Source organism: Nerophis lumbriciformis, linkage group LG21 (assembly GCF_033978685.3).
Source record: "Nerophis lumbriciformis linkage group LG21, RoL_Nlum_v2.1, whole genome shotgun sequence".
Lineage (NCBI taxonomy): Eukaryota > Metazoa > Chordata > Actinopteri > Syngnathiformes > Syngnathidae > Nerophis > Nerophis lumbriciformis.
The window spans coordinates 8,417,002-8,437,233 of record NC_084568.2 but is presented as its reverse complement, the minus strand read 5'-3'; the positions used below and the strand labels follow the sequence as shown (position 1 = coordinate 8,437,233).

General features: G+C 38.7%; 1 protein-coding gene across 3 annotated transcripts in view; it reads right to left on the bottom strand.

Moving 5' to 3' along the window:
• The window catches only part of LOC133621196 (ephrin type-A receptor 7-like), a 744,518-nt gene that overhangs the window by 245,194 nt on the left and 479,092 nt on the right, over positions 1-20,232 (bottom strand). For all 3 annotated transcript variants that reach the window (XR_009817616.1, XM_061983155.2, XM_061983156.2), the window contains exon 5: positions 18,606-18,935. Coding sequence is in view for 2 of the 3 variants with exons in the window: in XM_061983155.2 (XP_061839139.1) it covers positions 18,606-18,935 (330 nt within the window). In the remaining variant the exon portion in view is untranslated. The remainder of the gene's footprint in view (positions 1-18,605; positions 18,936-20,232) is intronic.

Here is a 20,232-nt window from a genome sequence, read left to right as displayed (position 1 = left end):
AGAAAAAATCCCGACTTTTTGATCAAAAACAAATCCAGATTTTTAGACCAAAAAAAAATCCAGACTTTTTGACCCAAAAAAAATCCAGAATGATTGACCAAAAAAAAAAATCCAGATTTTTGGAAAGTCCGGATTAAAAAAAAACAAAAAAAAAACATCCATTAGGAGCAATGCTCTCCCCCCTTTACAAATGTGCAAGCATCTCCTTCGCCCCTCCATTTTATGGTTTTAATGGAGGGTTTTCACTGCACATTTATTTTCATGGATTGCCAAGATCTGAGTGTATGCATCCATTAGATCGAGTTTGTGCAAGAGCGTGTGACCATGTGTCGAGGCTGGAGCTTTGCTATTCACTTAGTGCCCTTCTTTAAATATGTTCCCAGCAACCTGATAAACACCCAAGGCTAACATCACTTATCATGCCCAGACAGACAAACAAACAGGGCACATGCAGTAAAGACACGGAGACGCAGATACAAGAGATTGAAGGGTTGGAAAATAGTTCTCGGAAGGGTTGTCATGTGGAATAATAAGGATGCATACTTTTGGCGACAAAGGAAAATAAACCTGAGAGGCAATTTGAATGTAAGAAACACAACAAGGTGTTATTGGAGCAGGGATATTCAACTAAATTGTTTCCACATTTCCAGAAAGCTAAGGACCAGGGGGTTGGACATCTCCCCTCACTATTTAGTCTTATTTTGTACTAAACCCAAAACCAGTGAAGTTGGCACGTTGTGTAAATCCTAAATAAAAACAGAATACAATGATTTGCAAATCATTTTAAACTTATATTCAATTGAATAGACTGCAAAGACAATATATTTAATGTTTGAATTGAGAAACATTTTTTTTTTTTTTTTTTCAAATAATCATTAACTTTGGCTTAAATGGCAGCAACACATTGGTAAAAAAGTTGGCACACTATGTTACTTGGCCTTTCCTTTTAACAACACACAGTAAACGTTTGGGAACTGAGGAGAGCAATTTTTGAAGCTTTTCAGGTGGAATTCTTTCCCATTCTTGCTTGATGTACAGCTTAATTTGTTCAACAGTCCGGAGTCTACATTGTGGTATTTTAGGCTTCATAATGCGCCACACATTTTCAATGGGAGACAGGTCTGGACTACAGGCAGGCCAGTCTAGTACCCGCACTCTTTTACTACGAAGCCACGCTGTTGTAACACGTGGCTTGGCATTGTCTTGCTGAAATAAGCAGGGGCGTCCATGAAAAATACATTGCTTGGATGGCAACATATGTTGCTCCAAAACCTGTATGTACCTTTTAGCATTAATGGTGCCTTCACAGATGTGTAAGTTACCCATGCTTTGGGCACTTATACACCCCCATACTGTCACGGATGCTGGCTTTTGAACTTTGCGCCTAGAACAGTCCGGATGGTTCTTTTCCTCTTTTGGTCCTCTTTCTTTTTCTTTCCTTGGAATAGCTTGTTTACAATAAATCCAGACTTTTTGACAAAAAAAATCCAGACTTTTTGACACTTACAACAAATCCAGAATTTTTGACACTTAGAAAAAAATCCAGACTTTTTGACACTTGGAAAAAAATCCCGATTTTTTTACATTTAGAATAAATCCAGAGTTTTTGACAAAAACAATACCGGCCTTTTTGACACTTAGAAAAAAATCCCGGAATTTGTGACACTTAGAAAAAAATCCCGGAATTTTTGACAATTAGAAAAAACTCCCGACTTTTTGACAAAAAAATCCCGATTTTTTGACCCTGAGAAAAAAATCTGACTTTTTGACACTTAGAAAAAAATCCCGACTTTTTGACTCATAGGAAAAAAAACCTGACTTTTTGACACTTAGAAAAAAATCCCGGAATTTTTGACACTTAGAAAAAAATCCCGGAATTTTTGACAATTAGAAAAAACTCCCGACTTTTTGACAAAAAAAATCCCGATTTTTTGACCCTGAGAAAAAAATCAGACTTTTTGACTCATAGGAAAAAAAAACCTGACTTTTTGACACTTAGAAAAAAAATCCAAATTTTTTGACACCTAGAAAAAATCCAGATTTTTTTGACATTTAGAAAAAAATCCAGACTTTTGGACACTTAGAAAAAAAATCCAGACTTTTTGACACTTAGAAAAAAATCCAGACTTTTTGACACTTAGAAAAAAATCCCGATTTTTTGACACTTAGAAAAAAATCCCGACTTTTTGAAGCAATACGTGAAGATAGGCGAAAACAATTCTACAGAGCTGAAAATATATCGTGGCATACCTCAGGGATCAATACTTGGACGAAAATTGTTCAATCTATATATAAAGACATTCGTAAAGTTACAAATGACTTAAACTTATTACTATTTGCAGACGACATGACATCTTTGAATCTCAGCAAAACTAAAATAATGCTAATTGGTAACAGTAGAAGAGAAAGTCAAACACAGATATTGAAAGGGTAAAAGAAAACATTTTTTTTGGGTGTAATAATAGATAAAATTGGAAATCTCATGTAAAAAATATACAACATAAAGTAGCAAGAAACACGTCAATAATGAATAAAGTAGAACATGTTCTAGACCAAACATGACTTCATATTCTCTACTGCTCGCTAGTGTTACCATATCTGAGTTATTGTGCAGAAATATGGAGAAATAACTACAAAAGTATTATTCCCGGATAATAATTAAGTGAATAATGACAGGTTGTTTCATCATTAAAACTCATGTTGACTCATATTTAATTTGTTGGCACTATTTTGTTAAAAAAAATAACATCAAGTAAAGAACAGTTCTTCCCAACATACTCGGTTAGCCTATTTGCAAACCAACAGCTCCAACATCTATAGCAGACTGACTGATCGCTGGCAGAGCTCCAAGCTTTTTAAGATGTGTAGTGAAGCCTTTTTAAATTATTATTTTTTTTTTTTAAAGCCGTTCTCCGTGGTCATGAAGACGGGTGGGCTCATCCGCCCACAGGCACGAAGTCGTTTAGCCGCACAATGACTCTACAACTCACTTGCGACAAGGTTTTCAATTGAAAATCTATGGCCCGTATCCTTTAGTAAGTCCCATACTGCGCTTATGGGTTCTTCTTTTCACTCAACGCATGTAAACATAGCGACTGAGATTGACTGCTAAGAGCCATCGTTTCAATTTAAACGGAGGGTATGGTGCACAAATCACTTTTGAGAATAATAGCGTCAACCAGAGAAAAATACACAGGTTAGGTTAGGTACCGAAGATACTTGATCCCTCTGGCATGTACTTTAATTTCATGTAAATTCATTAAACAGTTTTACTATCGGCATCTTTTGTGTGCTATGCCAAATAATGTTATCAGATATGGATACTCAGCCAGAGGAAAGCCACACAAAGGAGTAACATTTCCAAATGAAATGCCATCTACAGACCACTGTTGACCGCCACAATCCGCACAAATGCCTACGCAGCATTTAAACACCCCAGTATCAAATGTCAGTCCAAATCCTCGCTGACACCGAACGTCGACGGAAACCCCGGCAAACACACTCCCTTAACCCCTTGTCCAATCCCCCCATGATACGGTTAGCAGGACAACGCACACCCTAATACCCCGTAATATCCACAAATCACCGCCATGGCAAGTGCTGACAAGTCCAACAGACAGGAAAGGGAATGGAAAGGGGGAATCATGGCTGGAGGAACAATAATCACCAACGGTTTGTCCTTTCCTGAGTGTGCTGTCCTTAGCTGTGGATCTTAGGATTTCTGACCAGCTAAATCCCTTCAGGGATTTAGTCTAGGACGTGTGCACATCAGTCACAAAACCAGAGTTCGACCAACGATGCCCATACCAAATCTTTGTAAAATGATCTTCAAACACTAGGTGCTGGCAAGTACAAAACCCCAAACCAGTAAAGTTGGCACGTTGTGTAAATTGTACACAACAGAATACGATGATTTGCAAATCCTTTCCAGCTTATATCCAATTGAAGATACTTAACGTTGGAACTGAGAACTGAGAACTTAGCTCATTTGGAATTTGATGCCTGCAACATGTTTCAAAAAGGCTGACACAAGTGGCAAAACAGACTGAGAAAGTTGAGGAATGCTCATCAAACACTTATTTGGGCAAACAGGCTAATTGGGAACAGGTGGGTGCCATGATTGGGTATAAAAGCAGCTTCCTTTAAATGCTCAGTCATTCACAAACAAGGATGGGGCGAGGGTCACCACTTTGTGAACAAATTCCTGAGCAAATTGTTTAAAAACAACATTTCTCAAGCAGCTATTGCAAAGAATTAAGGGGTTTCACCATCTACGGTCCGTAATATCATCAAAAGGTTCAGAGAATCTGGAGAAATCGCTGCATATAAGCAGCAAGGCTGAAAACCAACATTGAATGCCCGTGACTTTCGATCCCTTGGGCGGTACTGCATCAAAAAAGCGACATCGGTGTGTAAAGGATATCACCACATGGGCTCAGGAACACTTCAGAAAACCACTTTCAGTAGCGACAGCCGGTCGCTACATCTGTAAGTGCAAGTTAAAACTCTACTATGCAAAGCAAAAGCCATTTATCAACAACACCCAGAAACGCCGGCGACTCCGCCGGGCCCGAGCTCATCCATGATGGGCTGATGCAAAGTGGAAAAGTGTTTCTGTGGTCTGACGAGTCCACATTTCAAATTGTTTTTGGAAACAGTCTGCTGAAAATGACAAAACGTGCCAGCGTACATGGCAACTGACGTTATGCTCAAAGATATTCACTCTGCTGTCATCTGGTGGCATAAATTGACAGTGAAATTTGTTATGTTTCATGTGTCCGGTAAACCGTAACAACTGGGGTCATATGAATCACCTTCTTATGATAACTAGTGATATATTGCATCTTTAATAATGATATATAACACATCATTCTCATTGTCATCCCACTGGGTTGAGTTTTTCCTTGCCCTAATGTGGGATCTGGACTGAGGATGTCGTTGTGGCTTGTGCAGCCCTTTGAGACACGTGTGATTTAGGGCTATATAAATAAACATTGATTGATTGATTGATTGAAGTGACACGTGTGTTGAGTCGCAGCACAAAATGACCTAGGAGAAGGAAATGTTGCTGTTTTGATACGTGGCGCTACTAATTTTGATACCAGTGGTTATTAACTTATTACAAACTATTACAATTCTTACAAATTGCCATGTACAAGTTTCGCGTTACATCATCTAGATTATATACATACTAACACTAACAGCATTTAAATACAATATTTTTGGAAGTTTTTTTAAAGGGGATTTATAGGCGAAATAGGTCAATCCCCAAGACTTGCGTTGTTGGCCGCCTATTGCTATCAGTTTTTCACAAATCATACCACACTCAAAAAGAGCTATGTCCAATTACTACATTTCAACAGGCGGTGCCCCCCACCAAACATTGGCTGAACCATCTTGACGTCATTGGATTTGATGCATTTTTCTTAGAAAACAACTCGATTATTTAGCATTCTAACACTGTTCATACCACTTTGTACCTGTAAAGTTAAAAAAATACAAAATAAAAATCAATACACCCAGAAATTAGGTTCTAAAAATGCTTAAAATTCACTAAATACCGTCAATATTATGTTATGAATATGCCTATTACTAGATTATATACATACTAACACTAACAGCATTTATACACAATGTTTTTGGAAGTTTTTCTAAAAGGGATTTATAGGCGAAATAGGTCAATCCCCAAGACCTGCGTTGTTGGCCACCTATTGCTATCAGGTTTTCACAAATTATACCACACAAAAAAAGAGCTACCGTATTTTTCGGACTATAAATCGCAGTTATTTTCATAGTTTGGCCGGGCTCCAGTGCGACTTATATATGTTTTTTTCCTTCTTTATTATGCATTTTCGGCAGGTGCGACTTATACTCCGGTGCGACTTATACTCCGAAAAATACGGTATGTCCAATTACTACATTTCAACAGGCGGTGCCCCCCACCCAACCTTGGCTGAACCATCTTAACGTCATTGGATTTGATGCATCTTTCTTAGAAATCAGCCCGATTATTTAGCATTCTAACACTGTTCATACCTCTTTATACCTGTGAAGTTAAACAAATAAAAACCAATGTACCCAGAAACGAAGTTCTAAAAATGCTTAAAAATCGCAAAATACCATCAATATTATGTTATGAATATGCCTATTACTAGATTATATACATACTAACACTAACAGCATTTATACACAATGTTTTTGGAAGTTTTTTAAAGGGGATTTATAGGCGAAATAGGTCAATCCCCAAGACTTGCGTTGTTGGCCACCAATTGCTATCAGGTTTTCACAAATTATACCACACAAAAAAAGAACTAACGTATTTTTCGGACTATAAGTCGCAGTTTTTTTCATAGTTTGGCCGGGCTCCAGTGCGACTTATATATGTTTTTTTCCTTCTTTATTATGCATTTTCGGCAGGTGCGACTTATACTCCGGTGCGACTTATACTCCGAAAAATACGGTATGTCCAATTACTACATTTCAACAGGCGGTGTCCCCCACCCAACCTTGGCTGAACCAGCTTGACGTCATTGGATTTGATGCATCTTTCTTAGAAAACAACACGATTATTGAGCATTCTAAAACTGTTCATACCTCTTTATACCTGTGAAGTTAAACAAATAAAAATCAATGTACCCAGAAACGAAGTTCTAAAAATGCTTAAAAATCGCAAAATACTGTCAATATTACGTTATGAATATGCCTATTACTAGATTATATACATACTAACACTAACAGCATTTAAATACAATATTTTTGGAAGTTTTTTTAAAGGGGATTTATAGGCGAAATAGGTCAATCCCCAAGACCTGCGTTGTTGGCCGCCTATTGCTATCAGTTTTTCACAAATCATACCACACTCAAAAAGAGCTATGTCCAATTACTACATTTCAACAGGCGGTGCCCCTCACCAAACCTTGGCTGAACCATCTTGACGTCATTGGATTTGATGCATCTTTCTTAGAAATCAACCCGATTATTTAGCATTCTAACACTGTTCAAAACCACTTTGTACCTGTAAAGTTAAAAAAATAGAAAATAAAAATCAATACACCCAGAAATTAGGTTCTAAAAATGCTTAAAATTCGCTAAATACTGTCAATATTACGTTATGAATATGCCTATTACTAGATTATATACATACTAACACTAACAGCATTTATACACAATGTTTTTGGAAGTTTTTTAAAGGGGATTTATAGGCGAAATAGGTCAATCCCCAAGACTTGCGTTGTTGGCCACCTATTGCTATCAGGTTTTTACAAATTATAACACACAAAAAAAGAGCTATGTCCAATTACTACATTTCAACAGGCGGTGCCCCCCACCAAACCTTGGCTGAACCATCTTCACGTCATTGGATTTGATGCATTTTTCTTAGAAAACAACCCGATTATTTAGAATTCTAACACTGTTCATACCTCTTTATACCTGTGAAGTTAAACAAATAGAAAATAAAAATCAATATACCCAGAAATTAGGTTCTAAAAATGCTTAAAATTCGCCAAATACTGTCAATATTACGTTATGAATATGCCTATTACTAGATTATATACATACTAACACTAACAGCATTTATACACATGTTGTTGGAAGTTTTTTAAAGGGGATTTATAGGCGAAATAGGTCAATCCCCAAGACTTGCGTTGTTGGCCACCTATTGCTATCAGTTTTTCACAAATTATAACACACAAAAGAGCTATGTCCCATTACTACATTTCAACAGGCGGTGCCCCCACCCAACATTGGCTGAACCATCTTAACGTCATTGGATTTGATGCATCTTTCTCAGAAAACAACCCGATTATTTAGCATTCTAACACAGTTCATACCACTTTATACCTGTAAAGTTAAAAAAAACAACCAAAAAACAGGAAAGAGTGGAGTATCAAAGCGGGGAAAAGGCTCTTTATGGTTGTGTGGCAGGATGAAAGTTCACCATTTCCCTTTCAAACGTCTCTTTCACTACTCACAGGCCACATTTACATTTGTCATTATGTTAGATCCACTATGGACTTGACTCTCACTATTATGTTAGATCCACTATGGACTGGACTCTGACACTATTATGTTAGATCCACTATGGACTGGACTCTGACACTATTATGTTAGATCCACTATGGACTGGACTCTCACACTATTATGTTAGATCCACTATGGACTGGACTCTGACACTATTATGTTAGATCCACTATGGACTGGACTCTCACACTATTATGTTAGATCCACTATGGACTGGACTCTCACACTATTATGTTAGATCCACTATGGACTGGACTCTCACACTATTATGTTAGATCCACTATGGACTGGACTCTCACACTATTATGTTAGATCCATTATGGACCGGACTCTCACACTATTATGTTAGATGCACTATGGACCGGACTCTTACACTATTATGTTAGATCCACTATGGACTGGACTCTCACACTATTATGTTAGATCCACTATGGACTGGACTCTCACACTATTATGTTAGATCCACTGTGGACTGGACTCTGACACTATTATGTTAGATCCACTATGGACTGGACTTTGACACTATTATGTTAGATCCACTATGGACTGGACTCTCACACTATTATGTTAGATCCACTATGGACTGGACTCTGACACTATTATGTTAGATCCATTATGGACTGGACTCTGACACTATTATGTTAGATCCACTATGGACTGGACTCTGACACTACTATGTTAGATCCACTATGGACTGGACTCTCACACTATTATGTTAGATCCACTATGGACTGGACTCTCACACTATTATGTTAGATCCACTATGGACTGGACTCTGACACTATTATGTTAGATCCATTATGGACTGGACTCTGACACTATTATGTTAGATCCACTATGGACTGGACTCTGACACTATTATGTTAGATCCACTATGGACTGGACTCTCACACTATTATGTTAGATCCACTATGGACTGGACTCTCACACTATTATGTTAGATCCACTATGGACTGGACTCTGACACTATTATGTTAGATCCACTATGGACTGGACTCTGACACTATTATGTTAGATCCACTATGGACTTGACTCACACTATAATGTTAGATCCACTATGGACTGGACTCTCACACTATTATGTTAGATCCACTATGGACTGGACTCTCACATTATTATGTTAGATCCACTATGGACTTGACTCACACTATAATGTTAGATCCACTATGGACTGGACTCTCACACTATTATGTTAGATCCACTATGGACTTGACTCACACTATAATGTTAGATCCACTTTGGACTGGACTCTCACACTATTATGTTAGATCCACTATGGACTGGACTCTCACACTATAATGTTAGATCCACTATGGACTGGACTCTCACACTATTATGTTAGATCCACTATGGACTTGACTCTCACTATTATGTTAGATCCACAATGGACTGGACTCTCACACTATTATGTTAGATCCACTATGGACTGGACTCTGACACTATTATGTTAGATCCACAATGGACTGGACTCTCACACTATTATGTTAGATCCACTATGGACTGGACTCTCACGCTATTATGTTAGATCCACTATGGACAGGACTCTCACACTATTATGTTAGATCCACTATGGACTGGACTCTCATTATTATGGTAGATCCACTATGGACTGGCCCTGCGATGAGGTGGCGACTTGTCCAGGGTGTACCCCGCCTTCCGCCCGATTGTAGCTGAGATAGGCTCCAGCGCCCCCTGCGACCCCGAAGGGAATAAGCGGTAGAAAATGGATGGATGGATGGATCCTGGATCTTTACCAAAGGAGAATTGTAGGATTCTAAGATACTGCACAAACAGCGTAGGTGGACTACTTTCTTCGGATTGATTACATTTGCGAAGCCCAATGAAGGATTTTGGCCTGACATAACCACGACAATTACCTGTCGGCTATGTTTAATAGAAACCCTGTCTTTTGGAATACAAGAAAGCTCGGTGGACAGAACACGCCACGGCACCACTCACTTTTGAATAACACGTCTCCTTCCATTAGGAAGCCCATTTCCTGTGGTTATTTCCAATTATTCCAAAACCCCAAAACAGTTTCTATCCTCCACGAGACGTGTGTAGCACCTTTCGGTCTCATTACTCTCAGCTGCCTCGTTAGTTTGCCAATCATCCCAAATCATTGAGATTGTTTTTTTTTTCATTTTGGTGAAACATTTGCATGGAAACAAGCATTTCCCCCCCAAAATATGAGTTCAGTAAGTGCTATAGTGGAATATATTTGTCTGTGCATACGGGCTGTCAAAGTTAATGCATATGATTAACCACAAAGGGTATCGTAATAATCGTGTATGAATTCAGATTAGTCACAGGAGCACTTGCTCCTTTACCTTAATCACGGATGGTTACCTGGGGTCAATCATACACCTGTGAGGCACATTTCACATAAAGTAGTGATTTCAGACAAGTTTTAGCACATTTTGGAAAGCCCACTTTTAGCTCTAAAATGTGGGCGGGTGTGCTGACGCCACCTACAGAAGACTGGGAGCAATTTCACATTGCGTAGTACCGTATTTTTCGTACTATAAGGCGCACTTAAAATCTTTTCATTTTCTCAATAATCGACAGTGCTCCTTATAACCCGGTACGACTAATGTACGGAATAATTCTGGCTGTGCTTACCGACCTCGAAGCTATTATATTTGGTACATGCTGAAATGATAAGCGGGACCAGCAGATGGCAGTCACACATAAGAGATACGTGTAGACTGCAATATGATGGCAAGATGACTCAAGTAAACAATACCAACATTGTATATGTTCCATTGAAAATATAGAACATTGGTTGTGCTCACCGAACTCAAAGCTATTTTATTTCCTACATAGTGAAATTATAAGTGTGAACAGTAGATGGCAGTCACACATAAGAGATATGTGTAGACGGCAATATGATGGCAGTCACACATAAGAGATACATGTAGACTGCAATATGACTCAAGTAAACAATGCCAACACTTTATATGTTCCATTGAAAATATAGAACATCGGTTGTGCTTACCGAACTCAAAGCTATTTTTATTTCCTACATAGTGAAATTATAAGTGTGAACAGTGGCAGTCACACATAAGAGATATGTGTAGACGGCAATATGATAGCAGTCACACATAAGAGATACGTGTAGTTTGCAATATGACTCAAGTAAAAAACGCCAACACTTTATATGTTCCATTGAAAATATAGAACATTGGTTGTGCTCACCGAACTCAAAGCTATTTTATTCCCTACATAGTGAAATTATAAGTGTGAACAGTAGATGGCAGTCACACATAAGAGACACGTGTAGACTGCAATATGACTCAAGTAAACAACGCCAACACTTTATATGTTCCATTGAAAATATAGAACATTGGTTGTGCTCACCGAACTCAAAGCTATTTTATTTCCTACATAGTGAAATTATAAGTGTGAACAGTAGATAGCAGTCACACATAAGAGATACGTGTAGACTGCAATATGACTCAAGTAAACAACGCCAACACTTTATATGTTCCATTGAAAATATAGAACATTGGTTGTGCTCACCGAACTCAAAGCTATTTTATTTCCTACATAGTGAAATTATAAGTGTGAACAGTAGATGGCAGTCACACATAAAAGATATGTGTAGATGGCAATATGATGGCAGTCACACATAAGAGATACGTGTAGACTGCAATATGACTCAAGTAAACAACGCCAACACGTTATATGTTTCATTGAAAATATAGAACATTGGTTGTGCTCACCGAACTCAAAGCTATTTTATTTCCTACATAGTGAAATTGTAAGTGTGAACAGTAGATGGCAGTCACACATAAGAGATATGTGTAGACGGCAATATGATGGCAGTCACACATAAGAGATACGTGTAGACTGCAACATGACTCAAGTAAACAACGCCAACACTTTATATGTTTCATTGAAAATATAGAACATTGGTTGTGCTTACTGAACTCAAAGCTATTTTTATTTCCTACATAGTAAAAATTATAAGTGTGAACAGTGGCAGTCACACATGAGAGATATGTGTAGACGGCAATATGATGGCAGTCACACATAAGAGATACGTGTAGACTGCAATATGACTCAAGTAAACAACGCCAACACTTAAAATGTTCCATTGAAAATATAGAACATTGGTTGTGCTCACCGAACTCAAAGCTATTTTATTTCCTACATAGTGAAATTATAAGTGTGAACAGTAGATGGCAGTCACACATAAGAGATATGTGTAGACGGCAATATGATGGCAGTCACACATAAGAGATACGTGCAGACTGCAATATGACTCAAGTAAACAACGCCAACACTTTATATGTTCCATTGAAAATATAGAACATTGGTTGTGCTCACCGAACTCAAAGCTATTTTTATTTCCTACATAGTGAAATTATAAGTGTGAACAGTAGATGGCAGTCACACATAAGAGATATGTGTAGACGGCAATATGATGGCAGTCACACATAAGAGATACGTGTAGACTGCAATATGACTCAAGTAAACAACGCCAACACTTTATATGTGCCATTGAAAATATAGAACATTGGTTGTGCTCACCGAACTCAAAGCTATTTTATTTCCTACATAGTGAAATTATAAGTGTGAACAGTAGATAGCAGTCACACATAAGAGATACGTGTATACTGCAATATGACTCAAGTAAACAACGCCAACACTTTATATGTTCCATTGAAAATATAGAACATTGGTTGTGCTCACCGAACTCAAAGCTATTTTATTTCCTACATAGTGAAATTATAAGTGTGAACAGTAGATGGCAGTCACACATAAGAGATATGTGTAGACGGCAATATGATGGCAGTCAGACATAAGAGATACGTGTAGGCTGCAATATGACTCAAGTAAACAACGCCAACACTTTATATGTTCCATTGAAAATATAGAACATTGGTTGTGCTCACCGAACTCAAAGCTATTTTATTTCCTACATAGTGAAATTATAAGTGTGAACAGTAGATGGCAGTCACACATAAGAGATACGTGTAGACTGCAATATGACTCAAGTAAACAACGCCAACACTTTATATGTTCCATTGAAAATATAGAACATTGGTTGTGCTCACCGAACTCAAAGCTATTTTATTTCCTACATAGTGAAATTATAAGTGTGAACAGTAAATGGCAGTCACACATAAGAGATATGTGTAGACGGCAATATGATGGCAGTCACACATAAGAGATACGTGTAGACTGCAATATGACTCAGGTAAACAACGACACACTTTATATGTTCCATTGAAAATATAGAACATTGGTTGTGCTCACCGAACTCAAAGCTATTGTATTTCCTACATAGTGAAATTATAAGTGTGAACAGTAGATGGCAGTCACACATAAGAGATATGTGTAGACAGCAATATGATGGCAGTCACACATAAGCGATACGTGTAGACTGCAATATGACTCAAGTAAACAACGCCAACACTTTATATGTTCCATTGAAAATATAGAACATTACACACGGCGCTCAAAAATCTGTCAAAATGTTTTAGTACGACTTTGGTAAGCTATGAAGCCGCACCGCTTGATGGATTGTACTGTGCTTCAACATACCAGTTTTATTAGGGTGTATGTATAAAGTAAGACATTATCTGGCATTTTGTTACCCAATATTATGCAAAATCAACTTTTTTTTTTACCTTCTGGAACCTGTTGATCTGTATTTGGGATCTGCATAAGTCCTGAAAATTTGCGCGTCCGCCTTTGTAGTCTGTGTCGACACCGTAGTCGATATGCTTCTTCCTTTTCTCTATCTACATTCATTCTCCGCTGTTGCCATTTCTAATATAAAGTAGTGTAAAGTTCTTACTTATATCTGTCAGTAAACTCGCCATGAAAGCACTAAAACATACCGGTGTAGTGACTTGACATTATTCACCCAAGGAACTTTAGTTATTAAAGAGTTCGGTTCGGAGAGGACGGTTTTTCCCGGGACGGCGTTGTTGTTGCACTAGTGAGCCACGGATGAGGAGACGCTGCTCCGTTATTGATTGAAGTAAAGTCTGAATGTCATTAAAACAGTTCGCTCCATCTTTTAAACACTTCTTCCCTCCCGTCCTTGCATGCTACACCACTACAACAAAGATGATGGGGAGAAGACGCTGTCGAAGGTGAGCCACGTAAATAAGACCGCCCACAAAACGGCGCATCCTGAAGCGACTGTCAGAAAGCGACATGAAAATGGTCCGTAAAACATTTTGACCAAAGAACCACCATTCCATGTTATGTAGACCACAAGATAGTGTTTTCATGTTAGAAAAAATAAAAATAATTATGACCCCTTTAAAGCGCCTTTTGTATGAAAAAAGACCTGAATAGATCCACTCATGTTTATAATGTCTATTTTCTATTTCCTGCTGGATCTACTCTCTATTTTATGCTGCTGCTGTCACATATACTGTATATACTGTAATATTGTACATGGTCATTGATATATATTGTATATCAGTGACGTGCGGTGAGGTTGATGGCTGGTGAGGCACTGACTTCATCACAGTCAGATGTACAAACATATGAACCCTAAAGAGTATCTTATTCACCATTTGATTGGCAGCAGTTAACGGGTTATGTTTAAAAGGTCATACCAGCATTCTTCCCTGCTTGGCACTCAGCATCAAGGGTTGGAATTGGGGGTTAAATCACCAAAAATTATTCCCGGGCGCGGCGCCGCTGCTGCCCACTGCTCCCCTCACCTCCCAGGGGGTGAACAAGGGGATGGGTCAAATGCAGAGGACAAATTTCATTACACCTAGTGTGTGTGTGACAATCATTGCTACTTTAACTTAACTTTAACTTTACACATACAAACTGTAGCACACAAAAAAGCACATTTAATAAAAAAAACGTTATTATGGTCTTACCTTTGCTTATAAATGAAGTCCATGCGCCACAACTAAAGCCCTCACTTCAACTTTCCACGTGCAAGATTGAATCTATTTAAAAAAGTGTAACCGAGGGTTTATAAATGTCGCCTATACTGTATGAAACTACAAAATAACAAACACGGAGGCTCCAGTTTACACGAGGACCACTTTATTTACCTTCTTTCAAAAACCTACGCTCCACTCCGTGTCATCATTTCCGCTCTTAGCGCCTTCAAAATAAGAGCTCAAGGCATATACTGTATAACAGCGCATAACAGGAACTTAACATCACAAAGAGGAAAGCCCATAAAAATAGGTTACAAAAGTTATTTAATAAGAAGCCAAAAAGTGCAAAAACAATAATGTTCGTGTTGGAGGAGTTGTGAATTGTACCTAATGTTGTGGCCCTGCAGTCATTCACAACTCCTCCAACACGAACATTATTGTTTTTGCACTTTTTGGCTTCTTATGAAATAACTTTTTTAAATAGATTCAATCTTGCACGTGGAAAGTTTAAGTGTGGGCTTTAGTTGATATAACAATTCTACGGCGGGGGTGCAGGAGGCGGGATTACTGGAGCCTCAGCCAGTGCGTCTTTTGCAGCCGTTGTATGATCGCTCAGCACAAGAAATACTTTACACACATACAGTTGTTGACAAAATACACTGTACATTATATACCTCAGCTAACTAAACTATGGAAATGTATATCCATCCATCCATCCATTTCCTACCGCTTATTCCCTTTTGGGGTCGCGGGGGGCGCTGGAGCCTATCTCAGCTACAATCGGGCGGAAGGCGGCGTACACCCTGGACAAGTCGCCACCTCATCGCAGGGCCAACACAGATAGACAGACAACATTCACACTCACATTCACACACTAGGGCCAATTTTTGTGTTGCCAATCAACTTATCCCCAGGTGCATGTCTTTGGAGGTGGGAGGAAGCCGGAGTACCCGGAGGGAACCCACGCAGTCACGGGGAGAACATGCAAACTCCACACAGAAAGATCCCGAGCCCGGGATTGAACCCAAGACTACTCAGGACCTTCGTATTGTGAGGCAGATGCACTAACCCCTCTGCCACCGTGACGCCCTGGAAATGTATAATATAGTTCATATAGCAATATGGTCTCACTGCACAGCAGGCCAGCAGTTAGCCGAGTCCGGCATCCATGTTGAGGCACTGAGTGACGTGCCTCAACTGGCTGCTGATCACCGCACCGTCTCTTCTCAGTATTTGAACGGCAAATGTGCAAATTCAGCGATTTTGAATAAAAATAATCTAAAACTGGTGAAGTTAAATGGAAAATAACTTTATAGTATAAGCACTGCATACATATAACAATTTATTTTTTTTTTTTTCTTTTTACATTTTTTTTCTTTCCATGATGGCAGGTGAGGCGGGGCCTCACCTGCCTCTAGTGACTGCACGTCACTGTTGTATATATGTTATAGACATAATATAATATATCTGTATATATATCATTCTGTACACATATGTATATATTCGTATATATGTTAGATTTTTTTATCGCTATATTAGTCTATTTATACCTGCATTGTCCTTTCCATCCTTACACTTTCCATCATTGTAACTGAGCTACTATCCTTGTGGATCATTAAAGTTTGTCTAAGTCTAAGTCTAAGTCATCAACAGTGCGCCCTATGGTCCGGAAAATACGGTATGTGTTTTGGTAACATCTTCATCCCAAAACATGTTATTTTTGCACGGATTACGTAGATATTGTCAAATATGTATGCCAGATGCATTGCAGTGTAATTTATGAAGTGGTCAGCCTGCATTCATTTCCACTATGTAAACATGAGGAAAGTACGGGGTTGTGGGTGGGTGAGATGGAGGTTCAGATCAGCAAGATGTCGTGGTGGTTTGTGAAGCCCTTTGAGGCACTTGTGATTAAGGGCTGTATACGAATAAATTGTGATTGATTGACTGATTGATGTACAACTCCAGACAGATTAGGACGGATCGAGCGAGTGGTGTGCGATTAGCAGCTAACATTTGAATGATTCCGACTCCCAAGAAGAAGGCTTTCGGTTGAAATGTAAAAAAAAAAACTTAAATCAGGATCATAGGCCAAATTTTGCTCAATGATATATTGACCTACCGTATTTTTTGGACTATAAGTCGCAGTTTTTTTCATAGTTTATGAAAGTTGCATAATGTTTTTTTCCTTCTTTATTATGCATTTTCGGCAGGTGCGACTTATACTCCGGTGCGACTTATACTCCGAAAATTACGGTACATGTTATTGTCGATAAACAATGTCATTGCCATTATTTTTTTGGCGGCCAAATTAACCACTGAAGTCATGACAACACTTCTGTTTCTCGTATATTTAAAAATTGTAATTGAAATTGAAACTTTTAAATACCAAGTTAAATCAAACAAATACAAACAAAAATATACTATGTAAGAAAAATGTTGCACTTGAATAGAAATCACAACCAAAATTAAGGGATGTCCGATAATATCGGACTGCCGATATTATCGGCCGATAAATGCTTTAAAATGTAATATCGGAAATGATCGGTATCGGTTTCAAAATGTACAATTTATGACTTTTAAAACGTAGCTGTGTACACGGACGTAGGGAGAAGAACCTTAAAGGCACTGCCTTTGCATGCCGGCCCAATCACATAATATCTACGGCTTTTCACACACACAAGTGAATACAACGCATACTTAGTCAACAGCCATACAAATCACACTTAGGGTGGGTGTATAAACAACTTTAACACTGTTACAAATATGCGCCACACTGTGAACCCACACCAAACAAGAATGACAAACACATTTCGGGAGAACATCCGCATCGTAACACAACAGAACAAATACCCAGAAGCCCTTGCAGCACTAACTCTTCCGGGACGCTACAATATACAACCCCCGCCCCACCTCAATCTCCTCATGCTCTATCAGGGAGAGCAGGTCCCAAATTCCAAGCTGCTGTTTTGAGGCATGTTAAAAAAATAAATAATGCACTTTGTGACTTCAATAATAAATATGGCAGTGCCATGTTGGTATTTTTTTCCATAACTTGAGTTGATTTATTTTGGAAAACCTTGTTACATTGTTTAATGCATCCAGCGGGGCATCACAACAAAATTAGGCATAATAATGTGTTAATACCGCGACTGTATATATCGGTATCGGTTGGTATCAGAATCGGTAATTAAGAGTTGGACAATATCGGATATCGGCAAAAAAGCCATTATCGGACATCTCTAACCAAAATCAATAGATCGGTAGATAGTGAGTTCAAAACAACTCGCAACAGAGGGGTTGGGACCCTGGAGGTCGACTGCTGCTATGAAGCGCTGCCAGCCGTCCATCACCCCGAAGGGGAATCAAACGGTGGTGAAGGCGTGGGGTGGGGGAGGAGGGGTGTATGTGTGTATATGCCCATTGTCTTGGGTGTGTGCAAGTAATATCTGAATGTAATCCTGAATTGTGAGCCTTTTAATCCGGTGCACACTATGGTCCGAAAAATTCGGTAAGGATTACATTTTTTATTACGTATGCCCTTTAAATCTTTTCTTTTACAGACTAAAACTTTCTTGTAAATTGATGTATATTTCTAGAATGGTTCCTATTTTCCTTTAAGGTTAGTAAGAATACAATGGTATGCAGAGGTGTACTTATAACAATTTTACAGAACATGACACCATTTCATGTTAAGTTTATAAACTGACTCACCAGGCAAGCTTGTCGACACGTTGACCTGGGCGTAGAACCTCTTGCCGGGCAGCAGCTCCGACACGCCATTCAAAGCTTCCACGGTGAAGGTGTAGTTGGTGTTGGGAAGGAGATTGACCACGGTCACCGTTCTCTCCGCCAGGCCCACCTGCTGAGGCACGAAGCCGATGCTCGCCCCGCAGGGCTCGCACTGCCGGCCGGCGCACCGCCGGCAGCCCACGGTGTAGGTCAGATCGACTCTGCCACCCGTGTCTGATGGCGCGCCCCATTCCAAGATGAGAGTCGACTGCTTCAGGGTGTAGACCAAGTCTCGAGGTGGTGAGGGAGGACCTGAAAGATGGGTAAGTCAATTATTTTGTGTACAAACTTAATTCAGTCAGGTGGGGGCCTTTTTAATTATTTTGTTCATTAACAATACTAAAACTAAAAATATACAGTAATCCCTTTTTATCGCTGTTAATTGGTTCCAGGCCTGACCATTATTTATACATCAAACATTAAACAATTGTTTACAGTTATTAACATTATGGGAGCCCTCAGTAAATGAAATAACACCCACATATTCACCTTTACACTACATCAGAGCTGGGCAAATATTTTGAATCGGGGGCCACTTTGAGAGAAAAAATGTGTCTGGGGGGCGGGGGGGCAATGTGTATGTGTGTATAAATGATTCATACACATTTAGCTGTACAAATAAGCTGTACAGTATGTGTGTTTGGCTCCCTTTTTTTTTTCAGGAACACTAATACCAAAAGTCACAATGTTCTACAAAAGTTATGACAGACCACCTCAAAAAAACCAAATGTAATTTTACAGTTTTTTTTTTACTGAATGGGACACCCAAAATGTACACGAAAATAAAGAAAGTGGGATTTACAATATTAACTACGAACAATAAAACACTGAATATTAACAATGTGGATTTATAAGAAACAAATAATTTAAGTTATGGCAAACAGAAAAAAATGCTATTTCAACTATTTTCCCTAATATACACATTGAGGCTATAAGGTGTTTTTTCCGATCACATGATTAATCAAACAAACTAATCGATAGATTGCTCGGTGACTAAAATAATTAGATGGGAGACTCATGATTCTGGTCTGACCTGATGAATTTTATACTTCCCAGTAAATGACAGTTTTATGCAACCAGTCATGTATGTGCCTTTTATATAAATACTACTATCTAATACAGTGTGTTGGCAGTACTGTACATAGTTACCGCATTTTCCGGACTATAAGGCGCACTTAAAAAATTTTTCTCTCTAAACTCGACAGTGCGCCTTATAACCCGGTGCGCCTAATGTACGGAATAATTCTGGTTTTGCTTACTGACCTCGAAGCAATTTTATTTGGTACATGGTGTAATGATAAGTGTGACCAGTAGATGGCAGTCAAACATAAGAGATCTGTGTAGACTGCAATATAATGGCAAGATGACTCAAGTAAACAACACCAACATTTCATATGGTCCATTCAAAATATAGAACATTGGTTGTGCTTACCGAACTCAAAGCTATTTTATTTCCTACATGGTGAAATGATAAGTGTGACCAGTAGATGGCAGTCACACATAAGACACATGTGTGGACTGCAATATGATGGCAGTCACACATAAGAGA